This window comes from Perognathus longimembris, chromosome 2 (genome assembly GCF_023159225.1).
Source record: "Perognathus longimembris pacificus isolate PPM17 chromosome 2, ASM2315922v1, whole genome shotgun sequence".
Taxonomy (NCBI): domain Eukaryota; kingdom Metazoa; phylum Chordata; class Mammalia; order Rodentia; family Heteromyidae; genus Perognathus; species Perognathus longimembris.
In genome coordinates this window covers 149,831,117-149,858,886 of record NC_063162.1, presented here as the reverse complement: position 1 = coordinate 149,858,886, position 27,770 = coordinate 149,831,117, and the positions used below count along the sequence as shown (strand labels likewise).

The 27,770-nt window shown below is 49.9% G+C and overlaps 1 protein-coding gene across 1 annotated transcript in view; it reads right to left on the bottom strand.

Annotated features, from left to right (window-relative positions):
* Nucleotides 1–27,770, bottom strand: part of Znf398 (zinc finger protein 398) — a 390,977-nt gene that overhangs the window by 16,800 nt on the left and 346,407 nt on the right. The window contains exon 2 of the mRNA XM_048340437.1: nucleotides 3,409–3,435. Coding sequence (XP_048196394.1) covers nucleotides 3,409–3,432 — 24 coding nt within the window. The 5' untranslated portion in view covers nucleotides 3,433–3,435. The remainder of the gene's footprint in view (nucleotides 1–3,408; nucleotides 3,436–27,770) is intronic.

The window sequence follows — 27,770 nt, the reverse complement described above, 5'->3', positions numbered from 1 at the left end:
ATTGGTGTCAAACGCTAATGAATTTTATTGGTGGTTCAGGAATGGATTCAGAAAGATAGCGATTAAGTAAAACTGGCTTTTTAACCACCATTCTGGCATGTTTCCTCTGCTCTAAGGCTCACGGGCTTAGGTTGCTGTTGCTTCCTCTCTCTGGAAAAGGCAAAGGTGCACAAGGCTTCTTTACAAGTTTCATTGTATCAGAACCCTCTGACAAATCCCTTATAGATGAATGCTCTGACCCCATCCCCCACCCAGTGTACCACAACCGTACCATTCAGTAATAAAAGAACAAGCTGAGGATGCTGAGTCTACAGAGAACATCTCAAACACTCTCAAATATTGTGAATATTGGAGGGTTCTAAAACCAAAGGAAAAACAAACTTGCTTGATCTTAGACTGCCACTCGAAAGGGCAGATTAGAATTAACAATGGAAATTTTCAGGCTGCTTAACTTTAGTCTATAATAAATGATTTGTGAATTAGATCTTTCCAAGAAAATAACAGTATGCTTTACCATTGAGCATACTTTGAAACAAAAAGCTGGTGTATCCTATCGCACATAGTAGGCAAGAAAGAAGACCACCCTGGCCATAGCCTCCCTTCTTTCCCACAATCTGTACCATGGTCTGGGGGCCTGCAGGTGGCTTTCCCCATTCCAAACAGTGGCTACACACCCTCAAGCTAAGGTACGTAAGAATCATCGAGAGACCTAGTTAAAATTGACTTTGACCTAGGAAGTCTGGCAGGAAAATGGAGATGCTTCCTTCACTGAGTCAGTAAGCACAGCCCATTGAAACTCCAGTCCACAGGACCCTACTTTGTAGGGAAAAAAAACACATCCAGACTCTATATACTTTCCCACTTGAAACTTATCAATCAGTACATGCTGGCTTTCTTTCCCAAAGGGGGGGAGGAAATTTATACTATCTAAAGCCAATTTCTATGTATGTTCAGAATACCAATCTCTTTAACTCTTTTATTTCCAAGTCTTTTTGAGACACGGTCTTACTATGTAGGCCAGGCTGACTGCCTCCTCCAAAGTGCTAGAATTGCAGATGTATGCTACCACACAGCCATCAACTCCCAATCCTCCATAAGAGAGATGTCCCCCATTTACAACCACAGGCACTAACTCCAGGTGGTCACTGAGCACTTGGAATGCAGAATCTGTGCATAGACCACTACCCCCACCCCCTACTGGGGCTTGAATTCAAGCTTTTGTGGACTTATCTATTTCTCTCCAGGTTGGAGCTCTATTACTTGAGTACACTCTTACTTCTTTTTGTTGGTTAATGGGAGCTGAATGTCTCTTGGATCTGTTTACTAAAAAAAAAATTTGGGAAGTAGCACTGGGGCTCAAGTAGAGCACTAACTAGCACCCAGGCCCAGAGTTCAAGGCCCATGACCAACAACAAAAGAGGAATAAAACAATATAACCAACAAGATATATGTAACTGTATTAAATTCAAAATCACACTTTTACCTCTCTCTCTCCTCTGGGGTTGGGAATGTGGCCTAGTGGTAGAGTGCATGAAGCCCTGGGTTTGATAACTCAGCACCACATACTCAGGAAAAAATCGTAAGTAGATGCTCAAGTGGTAAACTGCTAGCCTAGAGCAAAAAGAGGCCAGGGACAGTACTCAGGCCCTGAGTCTAGTCCCTAGGACTGGCATATGTGTGTGTGTATAATTTTTTTTTTTTTGCTGGTTGTTACTTCCAAATTCAATCCACAGATCTCAGCCTCCTGAGTAGTTAGGATTATAAGCATGAGTCACCAGCACCTTGCTCATTAATGCCTGCAATCCTAGTTGCTCAGAAGGCTGAGATCTGAGGCTCTCAGTTTAAAGCCAGCCCAGGAAGGGCTGGGAATATGGCCTAGTGGCAAGAATGTTAGCGGTGTATACATGAAGCCCTGGGTTTGATTCCCCAGCACCACATACATACAAAAAGGCCAGAAGTGGGGCTGTGGCTCAAGTGGCAGAGTGCTAGCCTTGAGCAAAAAGAAGCCAGGGACAGTGCTCAGCCCTGGGTTCAAGGCCCAGTAGTGGAAAAAAAAAAAGCCAGCCCAGGTAGCAAAGTCCATGACATTCTAATCTCCAATTAACCACTAGAAAACTGGAAGTAGCACAAAGTGGTAGAATGCTAGCCTTGAGCTAAAGAGTTCAGGGATAGAGCCCAGGCCCAGAGCTCAAGACCCACACAAGTGACACCCCCAAAATTAAATAAATAATATTTTTTGCACATTGTTTTAAAACACAATTAATCTTCTTTATTTGACTGGCAGGAGCTCGCTAGCCCTGGGCTAGCCTAGGACTCATGATTCCCCTGAGGGATTACAGGCAAATATCAATCACACTGTCCTTTTTACTTTTAAAATATGATTTAGGGCATTTAAAGCTTTTCTTTTCGCTGTTTGTTGTTTTTAATGCCAGTACTGGGGCTTGGACTCGGGACCTAGGTGCTGTCCATTAGTCCTCCCCCATCCCAAGGCTAGCACCCTCCCCCCTGAGCTACAGCTTCCCATGGGGCTTCTCAGTGGCTAAGAGATAGAGAGACTAGGATCCTGAGAGCTCAGCCTTCAGAGTTGTTAGGATCACAGAAGAGCAACGCTGGTGCCTGGATGGAAGTCAAAGTTTAATGTGCCACTTTCAGCCTATTTCTATAGAACTCATCAAGGGCTCTACCATCCTAATTTAATTTTATTTTCTGAGGATGGACAAAAGGAGTGGGGGGAGAAAGAGTGTCATTCTCCTGGGCTCCAATGCCAACCCTGAAACTACGCTCTCTCTCCTTCCTTCATGGCTCACTGGACCAGTTTTGGCTCCTGACCTTCTGACCCATATCCCCTTGAGAGAAGATGCTTCCAAGTGAGACTGACCATTCTGTCTCCACGGCACGGGTGCGGGCCCGGTCGGTGCATGGCAGGGCCCCGCAGTAAACAAGCACCCGCGCAGCTGAGTCTCCCTGCACCCGGCTGCTGCCCTTCCTCCACCGGAGGTTCCGCGGGGCCCCGCTGGCTCCCCACCGCCGCCTTGCGGGTGCCTGCGGGGGGCGGTGGCCGCAGCACTGGCGACAGGGAGGGTGAATGGCGATGTCAACCACCCGGTCCGTGCCCGCTTCCCGGTTCCGGAGTGTAAACCGAGGCGAGACCCGGCGGCGTCTCCGGGTGGGCTGCTCACCTGGGCGGGGGTCACCCCAGAAGCGCGGAGCGGGGCGCCCGGGTCCGCACACTGGCGGCCCCGGATTCGTCGGGGCGGGAGACTCGGGGCGCTGCGGCGACAGGGCTCGGCTGGGCTTGGAAGACTTGCCCCGTGCACGAGCCGGGCGCCGGACCCCAACCTCATCGCCGTCCCTCGTCCAGGGTCTCGGGGACCCCGGGTCCCCGCAGCGATCGCGCGCCGCTCTTACCGGAGCTGCGGTCGCCTCGGCCATGGCCCAGTGGGGCTTCCCGGCCGGGTCCCTGGAGTCTTCGCCGACACCCGGTGGACTCCGCGGGCTTCGCGGCCCCGCCCTGCCTTCCTCGCACCGACGAGGCCCGCACGGTAGCCGCGTTTCGGGAGCGCGGGCTCGCGGCGCGGCTGGGTCCCGAGCAGTCAACGCCGGGCAGGCGGCGGCGGCTCCTCAGCTGGCGCACGGCAGGCAGCGAGTGCGGGGCCTAGACGCGCCGCCGCTCCAAGCGCGCCCACCCCGCCAGAGCGCCCCCGGGCGGCGCCCGCCTTCACCTCGCCGCCTCTCAGGAAGCGCATGCGCGCGAACGCGCTCAGCTCGCAGTCTGCAGTCGGCTTCTGCGCTGGGAGGCTGACCACGTAGGATTTCTACCGCTTCCCGGGAGAACGAATGAAAGGCGGGGGCGGAGGGCCCGGCAAACCCGGTGTGGTTCTGAGGAGAGCCTCTCCGTATTATGGAGGTCCAGGGTCAGGCAGCCTTTTTACGGGTGACTGTCGCCCTCCTCAGGAGACCCAGCGAAGGGATCCCTCCCCGGTGCAACCCCTGGCTGAGTGATTCCTCCCCTCAGGTGGACCCAGGGAGGAGCCCTCACCTCCGCCAGCAGGGGGCCCGCACGACCGCCGCCCAGCATGCCCCGCGCTGCGCAAGTGCAGAGCACGCGCGGCCGCCTCCCCGCATGCCCCGCGCCGCGCCAGCGCAGAGCACGAGCCACCCAGCTCCAGGTGGAGATCCTGCTGAGCGGACCAGGGCACAGGGCAGCCATGGCCGCGCTGAGTCTGGTAAGGGGCTGCCAGTGCGGATGCCGGGCTCCGGGGTATGAGGTAGGGGACAGAGGTCCGGGATTCGACCCCGGGAGGAGCGGGCGGCCGCCACCGTGGCCACAGCAGGAAACCACGCCGGGAACCGCGGGGGAGAAGAGCACGCGGGCCCGGGAACTCGGAGGTCAGAGGTCCCACTGGGCTCAGAACCAGTGGGTTGCGGTCTTGGGATGCTGCCTGGCGGGCCTCGGGTTGCAGACTGTGGCCGGCCCGGATAGTCGCCGGTGGATTGTGTGGCACCGTTGACGTAGATGGCAACACCCGCGGGGATGACACGCTGATTTGTTACTTGGAGTTTGGTTGAAACTGAGTGGCTGATTTCCTGATGTCCTTTAGCGTGTAATCATTTGTTTTGTGGTGTGGAAGTCAGATCTGGCCAGCACCATCATTGTTCCCATGGCAGGTTGCCTTGTCCAGCATCTTGTCTTGATGGGCGAGCCTGGAGCCCTACAGGAAGGGAAGACCCCTCCCCAGGTGCAGGGTGCTCCCCAATCCCTAGAGAGGGGTGGGCGATTGGCCTCTAGGTTGCTGAACCTGTCAGTCAAGTGCCCAGGACTGGGAGCTTCCTGCTCCTTGACTTGACCTACTTAGGGTCAGTCAGCTCAGGCAGGAGGACGCCATGACATGTCTCCATCTTCACGGCCTGAGTCCTGTGTCTTTTCTGGTCACCATGGCATCCCAGTCAACCCTCCATTGAAGCTAGATTGGTTTGTTAGTATGGCTTTTGTTCTATCTTTGCTCTCTGGCCTGTTTCCTGACATTGTTAAGGGTATTAGTGGGCCACAAGGCTTTGTAACCACTGGCTGCCTGCAGACTGCTAATGCTCTAATAAAGACTCCAAGTTTCCATCCTTCAAAATGTGGCTTCTTGGATATTTTATGGTATAACAATTTTAATATTGTTTTTTTAAGAATGCTAACCTTGGGGCTTGGACCCAGGGCCTAGGCACTGTCCCTGAGGTTTTTATTGCTCAAGGCTGGGGCTCTACCAAGTAAGCCAAAGCTCCACGTCTGGCTTTATGGTAGTTACCTGGTGGAAGAGTTTCGTGGAATTTTCTTTCCCTCAACGTTGGACTAAAATCCTCAGGATGGGCTGGGAATATGGCCTAGTGGCAAGAGTGCTTGCCTCCTATACATAAACCCCTGGGTTTGAGTCCTCAGCAACACATGTATAGAAAAGGCCAGAAGTGGCACTATGGCACAAGTGGCCAAGTGCTAGCCTTGAGCAAAAAGAATTCAGAGTCAGTACTAAGGACCTGAGTTCAAACTCCAGGACTAGCCAAAAGGAAAATGAGGCTGACTTGTGAAGATTGTAGTTTGAAGCCAGCCCTGGTGGAAAAGTTAGTGCAACTCTTTATCTGAAATTAACACTAGAAAACTGGAGGTTGTGTGGTGGCTCAAAGTGGTATAGTGTTAGCTTTGAATTCAAAAACTCAGGGATAATCTCCAAGCCTAGAGTTCAAGCTTCAAGCTGACTTGGGACACCATGGACACAAGAGAAGAGCCACGAGACAGGACACTGGAGCCAGGTGGCATGGCATAAGGACTTCTCAGCTGACCTGACCCTGGGGGCTTTGTCACAGGAAGCTCCCAGTCCCAGGCACTTGACTGACAGCTTCAGTAACCTACAGGCAAAATGCCCAAACCTGTCTCTAGGGATTCAGGAATACTCATCACCTAGGGATGAGACTTCCCTTCCTCTAGGAATTCATGCACATCCATCAAGACAAGAGGCCAGGGGGCTGGGGATATAGCCTAGTGGCAAGAGTGCCTGCCTCGGATACACGAGGCCCTAGGTTCGATTCACCAGCACCACATATACACAAAACGGCCAGAAGCGGCGCTGTGGCTCAAGTGGCAGAGTGCTAGCCTTGAGCGGGAAGAAGCCAGGGACAGTGCTCAGGCCCCGAGTCCAAGGCCCAGGACTGGCCAAAAAAAAAAAAGACAAGAGGCCAGGTAGTGCAACCTACCATGTGGCCAATGATGGAGCTGGGCCGATCTGACCTCCATAGTACTCTAGCGCTCTACCACTTGAGCCACAGTACCACTTCTGGCCTTTTCTGTTTATGTGGCACTGAGGAATTGAACTCAGGGCTTCATGCACTTAGGGCTTTACATTCTCACTTGGCTCTTTTACTTAAGGCTAGTGCTCTACCACTTGAGCCACATTTCTGCTTCCCTTTTTTTCTAATTATCTGGAAATTACAAACATGAGCCAGCTTAATTTAACTTTTTTTTTTTTAATTTATATTTTTTGCCAGTCCTGAGCACTGTCCCTGGATTCTTCTTGCTCAAGGCTAGCACTCTGTCACTTGAGCCACAGCACCACTTCTGGGCATTTTCTGCATATGTTGTGCCGGGGACTTGAACCCAGGGCTTCATGTATAAGATGGAAGCACTCTTGCCACTAGGCCATATCCCCAGCCATAAGTGGTTCTTAAAGTTAAAATAAAATATTTAAAGAATGAGACGACAACTGAAATTCAAGGAAGATATTTTCAGCAGGAATCATGGAAAAAGTACTGACACTTTCCAGGCATATCCGTTCATTTCAGCACATTTGGAAAAGTACTCTCCCCATGAGCAATGATTAATTATTAGTAAATCTTGCTGCACTGATGATGTTTGCTGGACAGTAGAAAAGTGGAGGCTTCATTCTATCAGCCTTTGAAAGTCTTAAGTGCTAGCTATCTTGTTTAATATCTTGAGAATGCCTCGGTGCTTCTGGCTCATGACTAATCCTAGCTACCCAGGTGGCTGAGATATGAGGATCAGGGTTCAAAGCCAGTCCTCACAGAGTCCATGAGACGCTTATCTTCAACTAAACACCAGAAAACAGGAAGTGGTGCTGTGGGTCAAAGTGGTCTAATACTACCATTGAACAGCAAAGCTCAGGGACTGTGCCTTGTTGCTCAGTGTTTTGTGTTTCATCAAATTTATTATCTGGAGAAAAACTGTGGATGTGATTTATGGTGTGTTGACTTACACAGAGTACTTAGGAATTTCAATATCTCAATTTAAGTTTTAATTTTCTGAATATAAAATTAAAAATACAAACAAACGAGAGTATGGGGACTTTATCATACTTAGCCTGTCATTGATAATTGATAATCATTGATAATTATGTGCGTTTCTCCTTACTGATTGTGCTTACCATAAATATTTTTCAAGCCTTTTTTGGGGAGTGGGGGGTTGTTGAAACTGGGACTTGAACTCAGGCCTTCTAGTAGTCTCATTTTTTTGTTTTTGAGGTGTTTTCTTTCCTTTATCAAGACTAGTGCTGTACCACTTGAACCACATCTCCAGTTGCACCTTTTTGGTAGTTAATTGGAAATGAATCTCTCCTATTTGTTGGCTCTAACTGGCTTTGAACAATGATTCTGAAATCTCTGTTTTCTAAAAAGCTAGGGTTGTAGGCAACCAGATTGGGCTCCTTTGTTGTTTGAGACAGGGTCACACTATGCGTCCCAGACTGGCTTTGAACACAAGATTCTTTTGCCTAGGCCTCCAGTATACTTTACCCCTCCCTTTCTCTTTTTTTCCAAATAGCAATGATGAATTTATTATTTCTCTTAAGGTAGTGGGGATGGAACTCAGAGCTTTGTCCATGACGGGCATGTGGCCTGATCCATCTTTTGCCAAATCCCAAGCCCCCTAAGTCATCCTAACTGACTGATCCAGGATGCTTTGGACACTGGTGTGAGCTTAAATGAGAGTGCCACACTGTGGGTTGAGGTGACCATCCCCATGGAACGTACTTCTAAACATCACAGACAGCCACTAGCATCCCAAATCACTACCACCAGCCAAGAAAAAGCACTGCCTTGCCATGATGGCGATATCTTTGGTGTACACCTGTCCCTAAGAGCAGAACTGTGGGTTGGAAGGAAGGGATTCAGGACGGTGGGGTCCTGATGAGCTGGAGCCATGGTCTCTTCCTGATTGGAAAGAATGGAGACAGGGTGGAGGTTCCCAGAACTTGCCATGTTCACCAAGCCAGACAGTACCCATCCCAGCCCTGGCCACACCCACAACAGCACAGACCATGCATTGTCATGCATTGGCCACGCCCACCGGCTGCACCAGGAGGTCCCCAATCTTCTGGATGATGTAGTTCTCTGCTTGCTGCCCTCCTGCTGGCCCTGCAATTGGTGCTCCGAGCCGGGCCAGGAAGTGGCCATGCATGTCCAGCAGGTCATGGGTGCAGAGGAAGAGGCAGCTGATGGCATGGTTGCTGAACTGCAGCTCTACCTGCCGGGCCCGGCAACACAGCTGAGCATGATCTTCAGTGTCCACACATGCTGTGTGTGCCTCAGTCTGCATCCACTTATGTGGGGCAACTGGCTACTTCACCTCCAGGCTCTAGCATTCAGCCTTGAACTCATGAGCATCATTTTCGATCTCACTCCTCAGTGAGGCAGTATAGGGATATTCTAGGGAAACTGAGTCTGCATTGGAAGGTATAAGTGACAGAGTCCTCAGCCGCCTGCTTCAGACTTAGAAACACGAAGTTAGCTTCATCCATTGCTCTGGTGGCTCTTGCTGTTGTCTGGGGTCCTGTTTCTTCGCCACCCTCACGTGGACATTCCTGTCAGCGGCCTGGCTGCCATGGGATAGGAGGGTGGTCCGTAATGGCTGCTCCTTCAGTGCGGCTCGGCCAGGTTCCCCCCGCTCCTCGGCCACTTTCACAGCGGCCAGCCCCTCAGTCTCCAGGCCTCAGAGGAGCTTCAGACCCCCTGACCCCTTGGCCAGAAGAAGGAGGGGAGAGGGGCACCGACCTCTCTCTTTTTATGTCCCTGTCTGCCTAAACCCTCCTTGGTATCTCTATATCACTCTCCATTTTTCTCTCTCCACCTCTGCTGTGGTTGCTGCCCTGACCTCATCCATTGAGCATCTCGGTTCACCCGCTCATGGTCGCCCTGGGCCCAGGGGACAGCGCCCCGGGGTTCCAAGTGTCCCACAGTCAAGGCAGGGAGCTGGGTCTGGGCCAGGTTCAGAAAGCGCCCGCATCCAAGAGTGGCAGGGCAGGGTGGGACCAGTACCGGGCCTGACTGCAGGAAGGTGGAGGTGCTGGCTTCTGGCCAATGCACCCCTAGTCCACCCCGGTGAGTCCTGTGGCTGGAGGGACTCCTTCCCCAACCACCTCCTGGCAGTTCGGGTCTCCACGGGTGGGCTATCAGGGATCCCTGCAGGATGGGCTCCAGCCCGTCCCTGGGCAGTGCGTCCCCCGGTTGGGTCTGCCCTTCCCTCTCCTGCCCTCCTTCCTCCCAAGGATGTCCTGACTGTCCCCTCCTTCTGAGGTTCAGCTACTTCATCCCAGGTGCGGCCCTGGGCAGAGTGGTCCTTGGCTGGGTGGACCCGGAGCTGCGCCGGCTCCTCCAGTCCGCAGGGGGCGCTGTGGCCCAGGAGGCCGCCTCCCAGCATGCCCCGCGCCGCCCTAGCTCAGGGCCCGCACGACCCGGCTGCACCTGGGGATCGTGGCAAAGCCGAACGTGGCACACGCGTGCTATGGCCAAGCTGACTCTGGTGAGGACCTACCGGTGCGGGTACCGGGTTCCGGGGTCCTCGGGACGCGGTGTTCTAGTTCCCCCGGGGTCGTGGCCGGAGGTCCGGTGTCCGACCCTGGGAGGAGCAGGCGGCCTCCACCGTGGCCACACCTGGAAACCAGGCCGGGAAGCGCCGGGGAGGAGAGCGCCCAGGCCTTGTCGGACCTGAGCGGGCCAGGGCTCAGCCTCGGGATCCTGCTTCGCCCCGGGACCCGGTGGTAATAGGTCCCACTGGGCTAAGAACCAGTGTGTGGCCCTCTTGGGATGCTGTTGTGGCGGGCCTCGGGTGGCTGAGTGTCGTCAGCCAAGATAGTCCAGCGTGGATCATCCGGCACGGTTGAAGCAGAGAGCAACACCTGCACGGATGACACGCTGATTCGTTATTTGGTGTTTGGTTGAAACTGAGTGGCTGATTTCCTGTCGTCCTTTAGCGTGTAATCATTTATTTAGTGGTGTGGAGGTCAGATCTGGCCAGCGCCATCATTGGCCCCATGGCAGTTTGCCTTGTCCAGCATCTTGTCTTGATGGGCTTGTCTGGAATCCTAGAGGAAGGGAAGTCCGGTCCCCAGGTGCTGGGAGCTCCCCATTCTCTAGACCGGGGTGGGCTCTTGGCCTCTAGATTACTAAACCTGTCAGTCAAGTGCCCAGGACTGGGAGCTTCCTGTGACCCTGCCCCTTGACTTGACCTAGTTAGGGTCAGATGAGCTCATGCCCAAGGATGCCATGCCAAGGCCTGTGTCCTGTGTCTTTTCTGGTCACCATGGCTTCCCAGTCAGCTCTCCACTGAATCTAGATTGGTTTGTAAGTATGGCTTTTGTTCTATATTTGCTCTCTGGCCTGTTTACTGACAGTGTTCAGGGTATTTGTGGGACACAAGGCTTTATAACCACTGGCTGCCTGAAGACTGCTAATGCTCTAATAAAGACTCCAAGTTTCCATCCTTCAAAATGTGGCTTCTTGGATATTTTATGGTATAACAATTTTAATATTGTTTTTTTAAGAATGCTAACCTTGGGGCTTGGACCCAGGGCCTGGGCACTGTCCCTGAGGTTTTCATTGTTCAAGGCTGTTGCTCTACCAAGTAAGCCAAAGCTCCACTTCTGGCTTCATGATGGTTAGCTGGTACATGAGTTTCATGGAATTTTCTTCAATTCTATGTTTAACTAAAATTCTCAAGATGGACTAGGAGTATGGCCTCCTGGCAAAAGTGCTTGCCTCCTATACATAAAATGCTGGTTGTTATTCCTCAGCACCACATATGTAGAAAAGGCCAGAAGTGAGGCTGTGGCTCAAGTGGCCAAGTGCTAGCCTTGAGGAAAAAGTAGTCAGAGTCAGTACTAAGGACCTGAGTTCAAACCATAGAACTGGAAAAAAGAAGGAGGCTGATTGTGTGTGTGTGAAGATTGTAGTTTTTTTTGGCCAGTCCTGGGCCTTGGACTCAGGGCCTGAGCACTGTCCCTGGCTTCTTCCCGCTCAAGGCTAGCACTCTGCCACTTGAGCCACAGCGCCGCTTCTGGCCGTTTTCTGTATATGTGGTGCTGGGGAATTGAACCCCTGGCCTCATGTATACGAGGCAAGCACTCTTGCCACTAGGCCATATCCCCAGCCCCGCATAATTTTTTTTTTTTGGCCAGTCCTGGGCCTTGGACTCAGGGCCTGAGCACTGTCCCTGGCTTCTTCCTGCTCAAGGCTAGCACTCTGCCACTTGAGCCACAGCGCCGCTTCTGGCCGTTTTCTGTATATGTGGTGCTGGGGAATCGAACCTAGGGCCTCGTGTATCCGAGGCAGGCACTCTTGCCACTAGGCTATATCCCCAGCCCTGAAGATTGTAGTTTGAAGCCAGCACTGGTGGAAAAGTTAGTGCAAGTCTTTATCTCCATTTAACACTAGAAAACTGGAGGTTGGGTGGTGGCTCAAACTGGTATAGTGTAAGCTTTGAATGCAAAAACTCACGGACAGTCCCCAAGCCCAGAGTTCAAGCTTCATGACCCCCCCCCCCAAAAAAAAATTTAATTAAAGGCCCAAAGATAGACCCCAGGTCCTGAGTTAAAAACCCCAGGATTGGCAAACAAATTGACAAAACATTAAAGAAAAGTCAATTGATGAGAGGGAGATGGGGGGTGATTGCTGCCATCTTAACTGTGTCTACATTGTTTCTGATATTGCAGATACCAATGACTTTTGAGGACATCGCCATTTATTTCTCAAAGCAGGAATGGCAGCATCTGCAGACATGGGAGAAGATGCTCTACAAGCATGTCATGAGAACCAATTACGAGACTCTGGTCTCACTAGGTAAGAAGCCTTACAATTCAGGAAGGTGTGGATCCTGGGAGATGGCTGGCACTTGATAGTGCAATTTCTCAAAATCCTAACTCACAAGGACTTTTCACATCATAGTCTGCTGTTAGGTGGTTACTTGGGAAATAGAGTCTCTCACCTTTTTACTTAACTGGCTTCAAAATGGTGTCAGGATCTCAGCCTCCTGCGTAGCTAGGAATACCAATGTCAACAAGAAAAAAAAATGTATGTGTGCCAGTCCTTACACTTGAACCCAGAAACATTTCAAACACCTCAGTTGTGTCTAAATGTGCTCAAGGAAGCTAAGCACCCTGTCTGACTTCTCTGTGTAGATGGTGATCTTTCTAAACCGGAGCTAATACTCTGGATTGAACACGGAAGAGAGCCCTTTGGGAGCTGGGAAGATACCCAGAGGCTAGAAAATGTGAAGGATTCCTCTGCTGAGGCACATTTTGGTCCAGTGACAGAGCAACAGCTGTTGAGTGGTGAGTACTGAGAAACCAGGGTCTTGGTGTTAAGATAGCATGTTCAGCTTTCCTAGTTTTCCTTCTGTAATCTGGTCTTCCTCTTTCACTGACCTGAGGTGAGATGTCTTGTATGTTGTAGAGAAAGGCAGTAAAGCATAGTGCTTCGGTGTGTGGCATCTGGAACTAGAGTCTGATCTTGTTATTTCTGAATAAGAGTGGGCTGGTGATAGAAGCTGTCGATATTTCAAATCCCGAGGTATAAAATGAAGCTAATGAAAGTAATTAATACAGTGTTACGTGATCCTGGCACAGTACCAACTTGCTAATGGCAGTCATTTTGTTGTAGGAGATGAAAAAGAACAAAAGATAGTTCATTTTATCTTTGGGACCAAATAGCTCTCCTCCACCTCGATTCTAGCAAAAGAAGAAACCAGTTCTTGCTGCCTGGTCTTAGGGACAGAAAAATACACAGATGACATATAGCTGTGGTAGTTACGAGTATTGTGTTAGAAACTTATGCTCTCCATACCTTGGGACAGTAAGTGTGTGTGTACCTAAGATGGGGTAGTCTATATGCTACCTTTACTCAGGCTATAGACTGGGAGATAAATGGTTTACTTTTGATTTCAAGAAGCCAGCAAGCTCAAAGTATTCTCCAAACCCAGATAGACTAAATGTTATTTTCCATTAGATCCTTTGCAGGGCCATGGCTCCTCTGGACCCTTCTTAGGAGGGAGGGAAGACTTTTCCTTCAGGCTTGAGCATGGCCTCAGCCTTGTGACCCCACAGAGACCTGACACCCTGGCTCCAGGCGCAGCAGCCCACGGCTCTAGCGTGTCTGTGGCAGAAGGGGGAATTTCAAGTCACAGAGCCCTGGGCCTCCCCTCCTGGCAGAGTCTCCGGGGTACCCCCCTGGCCTGTGGAGAGAGCTTTGGGAAGGAAAACCATTTAGGGAAGCACCCGGTGGGCCACTCCAAGGACCCAGCGAGTATGGTTGGGAGGAAACCCACCGGCCAAGCCAACCTGGCCGGGGCCACCTCAAGAGGGGAGCCAAGGAATGTCTCCTTCAGTATGTCCTCCCTTTACTGGGGTCGTGCCGGGCACCAACCCAAGGATGCGCTGCCCTTCCACTGTACCCAGTGCGAAGCTCGCTTCAGCCTGCGGATCCAGCTGCACATCCACCAGCGCAAGCACAGAGACACCAGGCGCTTCCCCTGCAGTGAGTGCAGCCTCACCTTCCACCATCGGTGGCACCTCCAGGAGCACCTGCGCCTGCACAGCGGGGAGAAGCCCTTCCAGTGCCCGCAGTGCCCCAAGAGCTTCCGCCGCAAGGCCACCCTGCGGGTGCACCAGCTCACTCACAGCGCCCAGAAGCCCTTCCAGTGCCCACAATGCCTCAAGAGCTTCCACCTCAAGGGCACCCTGCGGGAGCACCAGCGCACCCACAGCGCCCAGAAGCCCTTCCAGTGCCCCAAGTGCCCCAAGAGCTTCCGCCACAAGGGCACCCTGCGGGAGCACCAGCATACCCATAGTGCCCAGAAGCCCTTCCAGTGTTCGCAGTGCCCCAAGAGCTTCCAACTCAAGGGATCTCTGCGGGCACATCAGCTCACCCACAGCACCCAGAAGCCCTTCCATTGCCCGAAGTGCCCAAAGAGCTTCCGCAGCAAGGGCAACCTGCGGGATCACCAGCGCACACACATCGCCCAGAAGCCCTTCCACTGCAGCCAGTGTGGCAAGAGATTCATCTGGCAGGCCAAGCTGACCAGGCACCTGGGCCTGCACAGCAGGGAGAGGCACGTGCAGTGTTCCATCTGCGGCAAGAGCTTCCTGGCCAGGGCTGACATGAAGACATACCAGCTGTTGCACGGAGGGGAGATGCCGTTCTCCTGCAAGTGCGGCAAGGGCTTCGCCAAGCGCTTCAAGCTGGTGGAACACATCAGGACTCACATCGGCGAGAAGCCTTTCCAGTGTAGCAAGTGTAAGAAACCTTTCCAGTGTCCCAAGTGCAATAAGAACTTCCGCTTGAAGACACAGCTGGTCGGCCACCAGCGGGTACACACTGGGGAGAGCCCTAAGTCCAAACTCACTGCCCATGTCAGAGTGCACACAAAACCCTGTCCTGCTTCGAGGGACCCTAAGCCTGATCCTGAAATTAAGAAAGGCTAGGTCTGGGAATATGGCCTGGTGGGAAGACTGCTTGCCTCCTATACACGAGGCCCTGGGTTTGATTCCTCAGCACCACATATATAGAAAACGGCTAGAAGTGGCGCTGTGGCTCAAGTGGCAGAGTGCTAGCCTTCAGGAAAAAAAAGCCAGGGACAGTGCTGAGACCCTGAGTCCTAGACTCAGGACTGGCAAAAAAAAGAAGAAGAAGAAAAAAAAAAGGCTAAACCTGCTATTTACAATGATAGAAGCCGACTGGAGCTGAGGCAGGTGCACAGTCAACACCGCCAGTGAGTGAATGAACGAGATGCCCCTGGTTCCTCTGAAACGGCCCAAACGCACGAGAAGGTTGCTTTAAGCAATCCCGTAACACAGATTAGGAACTGGGGCAAAGCTAACAGATTTTTCTCCTTTGAAATCAATGGCTACATTTGCAGTCTATTAATAAAAGAGAGATTTGTTCTGCCTGTCTGCCTTAGGTGATGATTCTTCACCCAAATGCAAAGCTAGCTCTAAAATGCAAATTGTGTTCAGAATCTGAGCCACAAGGGCTCCCTGCAGGTGCAGCAGCTCACCCACAGCACCCTGAAGCCCTTCTAGTGCCCCAAGTGCTCCAAGAGCTTTCGCCTCTATTGCCACCTATGGAAGGACGAGCTCACACTCACTGCCCAGAAGTCCTTCCAGTGCCACAATTGCCCCAAGTCCTTCCACCTCAAGTCCGCCCTGGGGGAGCTGCAGCTCACACACAGTGCCCAGAAGCCCTTCCAGTGCCCACAGTGCCCCAAGAGCTTCACCCGGCAGACCCACCTCACCAAGTACCTGGGCCTTCAGAGCCAGGATTCCCGTGAAGTGTTCCATCTGCGGAAAGAGCTTCCAGGCCAGGGCTGACATGAAGCCATAGCACCTGCTGCATGGAGGGGAGATGCCGTTCTCCTGCAAGTGTGGTAAGGGCTTTGCCAAGCGCTTCAAGCTGGTGGAACACATCAGGACTCACATCGGCGAGAAGCCTTTCCAGTGTCACAAGTGCAAGAAACCTTTCCAGTGTCCCAAGTGCAACGAGGCTTTCTGCTTGAAGACACAGTTGGTCGGCTACCAGCAGGTACACACTGGGGAGAGACCTAAGTCCAACTCACTGCCCATGTCAGAGTGCACACAAAACCCTGTGCTGCTCCGAGGGACCCGAAGCCTGATCCTGAAATTAAGAAAGACTAAGCCTGCTATTTACAATGATAGAAGCCGACTGGAGCTGAGGCAGGTGCACAGTCAACACAGCCAGTGAGTGAATGAACGAGATGCCCCAGAAATGGCCCAAACCCACGGGAAGGCAGATGGGGAGAACAGAAGGGGCTGCTTTAAGCAAGCATGTGACAGAGATTAGGAACTGGGGCAAAGCTAACAGATTTTTCTCCTTGGCTACATTTGCAGTCTATTAATAAAACTGAGATTTGTTCTGCCTGTCTGCCTTAGGGGATGATTCTTCACCTAAATGCAAACCTAGCTCTAAAATGCAGATTGAGTTCAGATTAGAGGGCTTCCAAAACCACAAGGCTGGGAAGATACTGCCCTGTCAAAGACCTAAGCGCTTATTGTCTTCAGCGCCTTTTCATCCACTTCCTACCCACTTTGTTTTGTGCCAGTCCTGGGGTTTGAACATGGGGCCTGAACGTTTTCCCTCAGGTGTTTTCCTCAAGCCTGGAGCTGTACCACTTGAGCCAGAGCTCCACTTGTGTCTTTGTTGGTGGTTGGAGACAAGAGCCTCATGGACTTTCCTGTCCATGTTGGCCTTGAACTGCAGTCCTCAGAGCTCAGTCTCATGAGTAGCTAGGATTAAAGGTGGTGGCCTATGGCCTGGGAAACCAGGTATTGTCCTGATGTGTTTCTCCTTCTCATGGAGGACCAGTGTCAGGCAACTTTTTTCTGGGTGATGGTGCTGTTGAGCAAGGTGGAGATGGGTGGTCTGTGGGAGAATGGGATGGGAAGGCCAGGCAAGAATGAGCCATGGTTTTGGGCAAGGGTGATGATGAGCATAGTGGCCGATGAAGCCACCAAGGTGAGGCGGCTCAGATTCCATGGGAGCCAGGCTGTCACCAGCTATTACCACGATTATTGACATTAGGATTGGGGAGTTCAGGTCAGACAGGTGAGGTGTCCCCGAGGTGACAGGGCTTGGCTGGGGGATCATGCTACACAAGGGTGTGGGCACCCACTCAATGTGCTTATGACTGGAAAAGAATCTAGGATTTGTTTTTGAAATGGAATTCTTGACTCAAAGAGAAATAAAGTGCAAGGTTAGGATTCAGGTCTGACATAACTAACCCTGGGCTTTCAGCACACCGGCAATCAAAGTCCTCTCAAACGTGCATTTCAGCAAGTGAATGACATGACTGCCCGAGAGACCATCTGTAAATCAGGAAAGTGTGAGAGCCATCTGGTTGGGGCATTTACTGTGGTATTTTTAGAGTGCAGATACTTATGAAAGATGTAATTTGAGGTCGATCCGAGTGTATGCATAGCGGTCAAATAGATAGTGGCAGTTAAAAATCACGATTTCCTAAATTACTAGCACCATAATAGAATGAACGTCTAGGAGGCAATAAAAGCAGTCTGAATTTTCTTCCCAAGAAAATAGTTTTTATAACTTTATTTTTTTGATAATCCTGGGGCTTGAACTCAGGGCCTGAGCACTATCCCTGAGATTCTTTTACCCACAGCTAGTGTTATATAGTAAATTGTCTGAGAAGCCACATATTAGAGGGTCGAATCTTGGAGTTTTCATTACAAAATTACCAGCACGCGAGTCCACAAAAACACTTAATACTATTGTAAGGACTGACCTGAAAACTGGAATAACTAAATATGTTTTACTGTTAAAATGGTAACAGCTTCTAAACTCTGGTAATGACTCCATGATAGAGGGCTGCACCCCCACCCATGAGACTAGTTTCTTATAGTTTGACATTTAAAAATGTAGGGAACACTTGTTTACCTCTGTACCTGGGTAGCAACCATGGTAACGGACAGTGAAAAATGAACTTAGCCATAGAATGTAAGAAATAACCATAATAGTAGTAGAAATGCCATGCTATCTGTCAGGTCGGTTTCCTTAATCGAGTATTGGATTGTTTTAGCCTGCTGACGCTTGCTTAGTGGTAATGGGAAAACATGGTTGCAATTGTTAAAATAAAGTTGGTACTAGGTCAGCCTGGCCGCAATATTCTGCTTCTGTAAATGGCTTGTTTTAACCCATTTGTGCCTTGCTCTACCCCCAGCAGCAGTGCTACATGACCACCTGTTGTCAATTCCTGAAATCGAGGCCAGTTCCTGATATCAAAGCCAAAATAGGTAACTGAAAGGGTAGATAGCCAATAGAAACAGGACAAGACTTGCTTGCTAAATGCCATCCAATCAAGTATCTGCCAAGTTGGAAATACCCTGCTCCTGTTGTAATCACAATAGAAACCCTGCCTATCTGAGGGTCGGGGCTCTCCATCCAGATCCACTGCTTCGGTGACGGTTGGGAGTCCAGGTTTGTGCTTGCAATAAAGACTCTCGTGCATTTGCATCGGTATCGGCTTCTTGGTGGTCTTTGGGGACCGGAAATCTGGCATAACACTGTGAGGAAACAGGCCAGAGAGAAAAGACAGAACAAAAACCCTAGCAACAGGGGCTGGGGATATGGCCTAGTGGCAAGAGTGCTTGTCTCGTATACATGAGGCCCTGGGTTCAATTCCCCAGCACCACATATATACAGAAAACGGCTAGAAGTGGCGCTGTGGCTGAAGTGGTAGCATGCTAGCCTTGAGCACAAGGAAGCCAGGGACAGTGCCCAAGCCCCAGGACTGGCCAAAAAAAAACAAACAAAAAACCTTAGCAACAAACCTATCCAGCTTCTATGGAGAGCTGACTTGGGACACCATGGAGATGACACTAGCCAGGAGACAGGACACAAGAGCCAGGTGGCATGGTATAAGGACTTCTGAGCTGACCTGACTCTAGGGGGCTTTGTCACAGGAAGCTCCCAGTCCCAGGCACTTGACTGACAGCTTCAGTAACCTATAGGCCAAATGCCCACCCCTGTGTCTAGGGATTCAGTAACACCCATCGCGTGGGGGTGAGACTTCCCTTTCTTTAGGAATTAATATACATCCATCAAGACAAGAGGCCCAGTAGTGCCACCTACCATGTGGCCAATGATGTCCAGATCTGACCTCCATAGTATACTAGCGCTCTACCACTTGAGCCACAGTGCCAGTTCTGGCCTTCTCCGTTTATGTTAGGCCTTCTCCGTTTATGTTGCACTGAGGAATTGAACCAAGGGCTTCATGCACATAAGGCTTTACATTCTCACTTGGCTTTGTTATTTAAGACTAGTGCTCTACCACTTGAGCCACATTTCTGCTTCTCCTTTTTTTCTGGTTATCTGGAAATTACAAACATGATTCGGCTTAATTAACCTGGTCCGGAGCTTGGACTCAGGGCCTGAGCACTGTCCCAGGCTTCTTCTTGTTCAAGGCCTACACTCTGTCATTTGAGCCACAGCACCACTTCTGCCCATTTTTTGCATGTGTGGTACTGGGGAATTGAACCCAGGGCTTCATGTATAAGAGGCAAGCACTCCTTGCCACTAGGCTATATCCCCAGCCATAAGTGGTTTTCTTAAAGTTAAAAGTAATTATTTAAAGAATGAGAGGAGAAGTGAAATTCAAGGAAGATGTTTTCAGCAGGAATCATGGAAAAAGTACGGACACTTTCCAGGCATATCAGTTCATTTCAGCACATTGGGAAAAGTACTCTCCCCACGAGCAATGATTATTAATAACTCTTGCTACACATTCTATCAGCCTTTGCAAGTCCTAAGTGCTAGCTATCTTGTTTATATATATTCAGAATACCTGGGTGCTTCTGGCTCATGACTGTAATCCTAGCTACTCAGGAGGCTGAGATTTGAGGATCAGGGTTCAAAGCTAGTCGTGACAGAGTCCATGAGACTTATCTTCAACTAACCACCAGAAAACAAGAAATGGTGCTGTGGGTACCCTTGAATAGCAAAGCTGAGGGACAGTGCCACCTTCCTCCATGTTTTGTGTTTCATCAAATTTATTATCACCAGAAAAACTGTGGATGTGATTCATACTGTGTTGACTTACACAGAGTAGTTTTAAATTTCAATGTATCAATTATAGTTTTAATTTCTTAAATATAAAATTAAAAACATGAACAAACTAGAGTGTGTTTGGGGACTTTATCATACTATATAGTCAAAGAGAATTTTATGCATTTCTCCTTACTAATTGTGCTGTCAATAAATGTTTTTCCAGGTCTTTTTTTGGGGTGGCGGGGGGGGGGGGTTGTGGGGGTGTTCTTGAAACTGGAGCTTGATCTCAGACTTTCAAGTAGTCTCATTTTTTGTTTTTGAGGTGTTTGGAGTTTCCCCGCCCCCCATTTGAAGACTACTGCTGTACCACCTGAACCACATCTCCAGTTGCACCTTTTTGGTAGTTAATTGAATATGAATCTCTCCTATTTGTTGGTTCTAACTGGCTTTGAACCATCATTCTGAAATCTCCCTTTTCTGAAATGCTAAGGTTGTAATCAACCAGATTGGGCTCTTTTGTTGTTTGAGACAGGGTCACACTATTCGTCCCAGACTGGCTTTGAACACATTCTTCTGCCTAGGCTTCCAGTATACTTTAGCGCCCCCTTCTCTCTTTGTTCCAAATAGTAATGATGAATTTATTATTTCTCTTAAGGTATTGGGGATGGAACTCGGAGCCCTGTCCATGCCAGGCATGTGTCCTGATCCACCCTGTACCAAATCCCAAGCCTCCTAAGGCATCCTAACTGACTGATCCAGGATGCTTTGGGCACTGATGTGACCTTAAATGAGAGTGCCACACTGAGGGTTGAGGGAACCACCCACATGGAACATACTTTCAACCATCACAGACAGCCACTAGCATCCCCAAATCACAAACAACCAGCCAAAGAAAAGCACTGCCTCACTATGATGGAGACATCCTTGGTCTACACCTGTCCCTACGAGGGCAACTGTGGGTTGGAAGGAAGGGGTTCAGGACAGTGGGGTCCTGATGAGCTGGAGCCATGGTCTGTTCCTGACTGGAAAGAATAGAGTCAGGGTGGAGGCTCCCAGAGCTGGCCTTGTCCACCAAGCCAGACAGTACCCATCCCAGCCCTGGACACACCCACAACAGCACAGACCACGCTCTGTCATGCTTTGGCCACGACCACCTGCTGCACCAAGAGGTCCCCAATCTTCTGGATAATGTAGTTGTGTGCTTGCTGCCCTCCTTCAGGGTCTGTAGGCAGCACTCCAAGGTGAGCCAGCAAGTGGCTATGCATATCCAGCAGGTCATGGGTGCAGGGGAAGAGCCGGCTGATGGCCTGGCTGCTGAATTGCAGGTCGGGATTACACCCCCAGCATGATTTTCAGTGTCTACATGTGCCTCAGTCTGCATCCACTCATGCAGGACATCTGGCCTCTTCACTGCCAGGGTCCAGCATCCAGCCTCTAAATCGTCGTGGGCATCAGCTTCGATCTTGCTCCTCAGAGGTGGTATAGGGATCTTCCAGGGAACGCGAGTCTGCATTGGAAGGTGTAAGCCACCTGCTTCAGTTTTAGGAAGAGGGAGTCAGCTCCAACCATCCCTCCTGTGGCTGGTCCAAGTCTTACCTCAGTTCCCGCCAGGCTAGCTGTTGTCTGGGGCCCTGTTTAGGCCTCCAGCTCCACCACCAGCCCCTGGGTCCCCTGGCCTCAGAGGAGGTTCAGACACCACCCTGCATAGCCGGAAAGGTTGGAGGGATGGGTGGCGCCCACCTCTGTCTGTTTGAAGTCCCTGTCTGCCTAACCTCTCAGTTTCTGTCCATCTCTCTCCTCACTGTCCCACTCATTTTTCTCTTTCCCCCTCTCTCCACCTCTGCTGTGGGTGCTGCTCTGCCCTCATCCTTTGGGCATCTCTGTTCACCTGTTCGCGGTCGCCCTGGGCCCAGGGGACAGTGCCCAGGGGTCCAAGGCATCCCACAGTCAAGGCAGAGAGCTGAGTCTGGGCCGGGTTCAGAAAGCGCCCGCAACCAAGAGGGGCAGGTTGGGGCTGGGACCAGCGCCGGCTTGGTTGCAGGAAGGTGGAGGTGCTGGAGTCTTGGCCCCGTGCAGCTCTTGTCCACCCCTGTGAGTCTTGGGGGTGGGAGAACCCCTCCCCCAGCCACCTCCTGGCATTTCCGGTCTCCATGGGCCGGGCTACCAGGGATCCCTGCAGGATGCGCTCCAGCTCGTCGCGGGTCAGTGAGTCGCCCGGTGGGGTCTGCACCTTCCCTCTCCTGGGCGCCTTCTCTTCAGTTATCCCGAAGGTCTCCTGACTCTCAACTCCTGAGGTTCAGCGACCCGACCCCTTACGTCCCCAGCAGGGTAGACAGGAGGGAGGGGCGACCTCCTCCTGCCGACAGGGGGAGCTGCCCCCCCCACAGCCGCCTCCCACCATGCCCCGTGCCTCCTGTGCGCAGATCTCGCGGGACCCGCCTTCACTTGGGGATCCTGCGGATCTGACCTTGTGTGGATGCTGGGTTGCGGGCTCTGACCCTGGAAAGTGCTGGCGGCCGCCACCTGGACCACTGTGGCCACAGATGTAAACCACACCGGGAACCGCGGGGGAGGAGAGCGGGAGGGCCCTGAGCGGGTCTGGGTTCAGCTGTGGGGTCCCCGCTTCTCCCCGTGACCCGGAGGTAAGCGGTCACTCTGGACTCAGAACCAGTGTGTGGCCATCTTGGGATGCTGTCTTGGCGGGCCTCGGGTGGCTGAGTGTGGCCGGCCTGGATAGTTGCGCGTGGATTGTGTGGCACGGTTGAAGCAGATAGTAACACCCGTGGGGATGACATGCAGATTCGTTATTTGGTGTTTGGTTGAAACTGAGTGGCTGAATTCCTGTCGTCCGTTAGCGTGTAATTCCTGACATTCTTTAGGGTGTAATAATTTATTTTGCAGTGTGAGGTCAGATCTGGCCAGCGCCATCATTGCCCCATAGCAGGTTGCCTTGTCCCCATCTTGTCATGATGGGCGGGCGTGCCTGGATTACTAGAGGAAGGAAGTCCCGTCCCCAGGTGTTGGGTGCTCCCCAATCCCTAGACAGGGGTGGGCTCTTGGCCTCTAGGTTGCTGAACCTCTAGTCAAGTGCCCAGGACTGGGGATCTTCATATGACCCTGTTCCCTGACTTGACTTACTTAGGATCAGATCAGCTCAGGCAGGAGGACGCCATGCCATGTCTCCATCTTCACGGCCTGTGTCCTGTGTCTTTTCTGGTCACCATGGTCGCAGTCAGCTCTCCAATGAAGCTAGATTGGTTTGTTAGTATGGCTTTTGTTCTATCTTTGCTCTCGGGCCTGTTTCCTGACAGAGTTAAGGGTATTAGTGGGCCACAAGGCTTTGTAACCAATGGCTGCCTGCAGACTGCTAATGCTCTAATAAAGACTCCAAGTTTCCATCCTTCAAAATGTGGCTTCTTGGATATTTTACCATATAACAATTTTTTTTTTTTTTTGCCAGTCCTGGGCCTTGAACTCAGGGCCTGAGCACTCTCCCTGGCTTCTTTTGCTCAAGGCTAGCACTCTGCCACTTGAGCCACAGCGCCGCCTCTGGTGGTTTTCTATATAGGTGGTGCTGGGGAATTGAACCCAGGGCTTCATGTATATGAGGCAAGCACTCTTGCCACTAGGCCATATTCCCAGCTTACCATATATCAATTTTAAGATTGTCTTTTAAAAAATGCTAATCCTGGCACTTGGACCCAGGGCCTTGGCATTGGCCCCATGATTTTTATTGCTCAAAGCTGCTGCTATACCAAATGCGACACAGCGCCACTTTTGGCGCTTTTGGGGTTAACTGGTGTAAGACTTTCGTGGAATGTTCTTTCCCTCAACTTTGAACTAAAATCCTCAAGATGGACTGGGAACATGGCTTACTGGCAACAGTGCTTCCCTCATATACATGCATCCTTGGCTTCAATTCCTCAGTACCACATGTATAGAGAAGCCCAGAAGTGGCGCTGTGGCTCATGTGGCCAAGTCCTAGCCTTGAGCAAAAAGAAATCAGAGACAGTGCTCAGGTCAAGTTCAAGCCACCGGATCGGAAAAAAAAATAATAGCAAATGAATAAAATAAAATCCTCAAGATCTCCGTCAGACTATCTAAGATTGGAGGTGTGAGGCACCAGTATCTGGTTAAAGATTGTCTTTAAATAGTTATACAAAGGGTTTTCAATTCAACAAATCCGTTTGAGTACAATGCACCCTTAAGCAGGGTCTCCCCATTCATCCTCCCCCATCTCTCCCACCCAGTCATTCCCTCAAGTTACCTAGCTCCATTTTCACTGATATACATTGAATATAAGAAGTATATTCACCTACTCTCCATTCATCTCAACTCCCACCCCCCCAAAAACCCCTAAAACTTGCTTTAGCTTCCTGGGACTCATCTTATTAAACTAAGTTAGTTGTTCAAAGAAGTTACACCACTGGAATCTTCCTCTGCATATGCCTTCCATCAGTTTGTGTGTGTATATGTGTGTGTGTGTATACATATATATGTAGTACTCTGTATGGTTTTGTACTTGTTTTTAATTTATATCTAACATTCATACATAAGCGATAACATGTGTCCTCTGTCTCTTTGAGCTTCATTTATTTAATACACTGTTTCCCAGGTCCACTCATTTCATTCTTCCTGATGGATTAGTAAAATTCCATCGTGTGTATATGTACTAGTGCATATATGTTGCTCATTTTCTTGGTCTCATTCACTGTAGGGCATCTGAGCTGTTTGAGTGGCTATGTTATATTATATTTTTCTCACTATTGTATTGAATGTGTTTTCTGGTTCAGAAATGAGTTGAGATTGGTAATTATAAAATACCCTGTATAATCCCAGCGGAGCCCACAACTTCAAGAGTTAAGTATGTTAAAACTATGCAACTCCTATACTGAGGGGATTGTAAATAAATAGATGTGTCCTTTGCATAGATTCTTAGCTGTGTGCCAGTGGCTCATACCTTAATCGGAGCCTCTCAGGAGGCAGAGATCTGAGGATCTGGGATGGAAGCCGGCCTGAGCAGGAAAGTCCATGACATTCTTATTTCCAATAAAGAACCAAAAAATTCAGAAGTGGAGCTGCAAGACAAGTGGTAGAGTATTAGACCTGAGCAAAAATGAAGCCCAGATGCTGGGTTCAAGTCCAAGGACTGGCACATATAAATTTTTTTTTCCTTCTTGGACACTGGTAATCCTAGCTACTGAGGAGGCTGAGATCCTGACTCCATTTTGAAGCCAGTTAAGTGAAAAAGTTTGAGAGGCGCTATTTCCAAAGTAACCAACAAAAAGCATGACCTTGAAAAATCAGTATTACATAGTAAGTAGCTGAAGTTACAGTGAGAGGTTCTCATCTGTAAGAGGCTGCGGAGGATCGGGAGCTGTGGCTCTGTTGGTAGAGAGTCAGCCATGAGCAAAGAAGCCAAGGAAGAACTCAAGGCCCACAGTTCAAGCCCTAGTACTAAGGGGGAAAATCAGGCTGCAGAAAACTAAACAGGTGTCTACTACTCCTATCATTGAAATTCATAAGAAACAAGTCTTTCCCATTTCCTGCCTAAGAAGCGAGGAATGTTTCTCTCTCATTTCTCTCTACTTCATTGTATTATACTAAAATAAATTCTTAGCGGGTGCCAGTGGCTCACACCTATAATCCTATTCAGGAGGCTGACTAGTGAAGATTGTAGTTTGAAGCTAACCTGGGTGGAAAACATAGTGCAACTCTTTATATCCAAATAGCACTAGAAAACTGGATATGGTGTTGTGTCTCAAAGTGGTATAGTGTTAGCCTTGAATGCAAAACATCAGGGACAGTGCCCAAGTCCAGAGTTCAAGGCTCATGGCCAAGAAAAATAAATAAATAAATGTATAAAATGCGGTGGGAATGTGGTTTATTGGTAGAATGCTTGCCTAGTATGCATGAAGCCTTGGGTTCAATTACTCAGTACCAGATATACAAGAAATGCCAGAGGTGGCACTGTGGCTCAAGGGGTAGAGCACTAGCTTTGAGCACAGAGAGGCCCAAGGATAGAGCCCAGGCCCTGTGTTCAAGCTCCAGGATTGGCAAACAAATTGGCAAAACACTAAAGAAGAGTCAGTTGATAGATGGAGGGTGATTGCTGCAATGTAATCTGTGTCTACATTGTGTCTGATATTGCAGTTACTGATGACTTTTGAGGACGTGACCATTTCTTTCTCAGAGGAGGAATGGCAGCATCTGTAGACATGGCAGAAGATGCTCTACGAGCACGTCATGAGAACCAATTATGAGACTCTGGTCTCACTAGGTAAGAAGCCTTTCACTTCAGGTAAGGTGTGGAACTGGATCCTGGGAAATGGATGGCAACTGGTAGTACAATTTCTCAAAATACGAACTCACAAGGACTTTTCACATCATAGTCTTTAGTTCATACTTATATATGCACTACAGAAACCCCTTTTTGGTGGTTACTTTGGAAATAGAGTCTCTCAAACTTTTTTGCTTAACTGGCTTCAAAATGGAGTCAGGATCGCAGCCTCCTGAGTAGCTAGGAATAACAATGCCCAACAAGGAAAAAAAACTATCTATGCCAGTCCTTAGACTTGAACTCAGAAACATTTCAAACAACTCAGTGTGTCTAATTGTAGTGCTCAAGGAGGCTAAGCTCCCCTGTCTGACTTCTCTGTGCAGATGCTGATCTTTCTAAACCAGAGCTAATACTCTGGATTGAACATGGGAGAGAGCCCGTTGGGAGATGGGAAGAATCCCAGAGGCTAGAAAATGTGAAGGATTCCTCTGCTGAGGCACATTTTGGTCCAGTGACAGAGCAACAGCTGTTGAGTGGTGAGTACTGAGAAACCAGGGTCCTGATGTTAAGATACCATATTCAGCTTTCCTAGCTTTCCTTCTATAATCTGGTCCTCCTGTTTGACTGACCTGGGGTGAGATGTCTTGTTATTGTAGAGAAAGGCAGTAAAGCATAGTGCTTGGGTGTGTGGGATCTGCAGCTAGAGTCTGATTTTGCTTTTTCTGAGTAAGCTTAGGCTGGTGATAGAACCTGTCAATATTTCAAATCCCGAGGTGTAAAATGATGCTATAGAAAATATCTACATTAGGGCATTAATGCAGTGTTATGTGGTCCTGGCACAGTAAGAGCTGGCTAATGGAAGCCTTTTTTTTGTAGGAGATGAAAAAGAACAAAAGATAGTTCATGTTCATCTGTGGGACTAAATGATTCCCCTCTCCCTGGATTCTGGGAAACGAATAAAGCCATTTCTTACTGCCTGGTCTTAGGGAGAGAAAAATACATAGACAACGTAAAGCTGTGGCAGTTACGAGGGTTGTGTTAGAAACTTATGCTCTCCATACCTTGGGACAGTAAGTGTGTGTGTACCTAGGATGGGGTAAGTGTGTGCTACCTTTTGTCAGGCCTTAGACTGGGAGATAAATGGTTTACTTTTGATTTCAAGCAGCCAGCAAGCTCAAAGTGTTCTCCAAACCCGGAGAGACTTAAATTTTATTTTCCATTAGATCCTTTGCAGGGTCACGGCTCCTCTGGACCCTTCTCAGAAGGAATGGAGGATGTTTCCTTTAGGCCTGAGCAAGGCCTCAGCCTCATGACCCCACAGAGACCTGACACCCTGGCTCCAGGCACAGCGGCCCACAGCTCTAGCGAGTCTGCCCCAGAGGGGAAATTCCAATTTATAGAGCCCTGGGCTTCCCCTCCTGGCATGGTCTCCCACATCCTTGCCTGTCCTGTGGAGAGAGCTTTTGCACGAAAAATTACTCCTTCACTTTATCTTATGATTTCTTGCAAAGGCATAACTCATGACACCCTCTATCTCTATCACTCTGGATTTCTTCCTTGCACTTGAGTCTACTTACTATCCACTGTCCCTCCTGAGTACATCACAGACATATCATGACACTGCCCAAGGACACTGTGCTCATCTTTCCTTTGA